This window comes from Bison bison, unplaced genomic scaffold (genome assembly GCF_000754665.1).
Source record: "Bison bison bison isolate TAMUID 2011002044 unplaced genomic scaffold, Bison_UMD1.0 scf7180017849959, whole genome shotgun sequence".
In the NCBI taxonomy this organism is placed as follows: Eukaryota; Metazoa; Chordata; class Mammalia; order Artiodactyla; family Bovidae; genus Bison; species Bison bison.
The window spans coordinates 7,462-8,597 of record NW_011480532.1 but is presented as its reverse complement, the minus strand read 5'-3'; the positions used below and the strand labels follow the sequence as shown (position 1 = coordinate 8,597).

The following is a 1,136-nucleotide window of genomic DNA, read 5'->3' as shown; positions in this document are numbered from 1 at the left end:
GAAATGATTATGGCTCCCTTAAGGAGAAATCTATTACAGGGAGAAATGAATTGTTCTTGTTGCTTTCCTATACATCCAGGATGCAAACAGAACTTAGAGCCTTGGCTAAGAAATTTCCCAGTCCAACTCAGAATGCATTGGGATTTGCTGAAAATTTTGAATTAACCATCTGAACTTACGATCCCAGGTTTTCAGATCCATATCAACTAATACAGCTGTTAGTTTCTGAAAGCAAAGCAAGGGAATGTATAGAGAAAGCAGGATGGAAATTACCCTCAATGGAATTTTGGTTACATAGTCCAGAGGCTTGTACTGAATGAATTAACTTAGAAATTACTCAAACCTATCCCAGAGCTTTCTCCAAAAATCATAAAGTGGACAAAGGTTCAACAATGCTAGTGAAGACTGAATGAATCAATCCAGACTATTATGGGAGATTGGGAAAGAAACTTTTAAGCAATATTTGGACTTGACGCCTGAATCATTCTCTAACTACCAAAATGATCCTTTGCTTATCTCTACCTTTTAGAAGACTTAGATGAGGATTTGGAGATGGCAATGGCAACCCACTCCAGTGTTCTTGCCTAGAGAATCCCAGGGACGAGGGAGCCTGGTGGGCTGCTGTCTATGGGGTCGCACAGAGTCGGACACGACTGAAGTGACTTAGCAGCAGCAGCCTTTCAAGAAGGCTTAAGTGAGAATTTGTCTACTCTAGTCAAAAAGACAGTCCAGGTTGGTCTGAGTTACACACAAAACACCCTTGTTACATTGGCTAACCAACTTTTCAAAACCATTAAAAGGAAAGAAAAGGAGATATCTATGAAAATTATGAATCTTCATTTGCACCAAGTTAATTGCATAATGCCAGTTTAAGGTTAACCAGCCCCCAACCAGTTTAATTCCCAAACAGTAGAGAAAGTTTCAAGAAAAAGAAATCTCTTTAGAATTCTTGCCCAAAGGGAATAACTCCTACTAAGATAAATTGATTTTCCCTCCCTATGCCTCTAGACCAGAGCTTTCTGGACAAGTTATCTAGACCATCTCTACTTCCTAAAATTGAGTGGGGGAAAAGAGAACGAAACCTTTTAAAATTTTTTTATTCCAATTTGTATTTACAATTAGTGAGTTTTATGTTA

At 38.4% G+C, this 1,136-nt stretch overlaps 1 protein-coding gene across 1 annotated transcript in view; it reads right to left on the bottom strand.

Annotated features, from left to right (window-relative positions):
- ZC3H12B (zinc finger CCCH-type containing 12B) overlaps window positions 1-996 on the bottom strand; it is a gene marked incomplete at its 5' end in the record, with an annotated part of 9,877 nt that extends 8,881 nt beyond the window's left edge. The window contains 1 exon segment of the mRNA XM_010848295.1: window positions 935-996. Within this exon segment, the coding sequence (XP_010846597.1) occupies window positions 935-996 (62 nt within the window).
- Window positions 997-1,136: the final 140 nt, after the last annotated feature.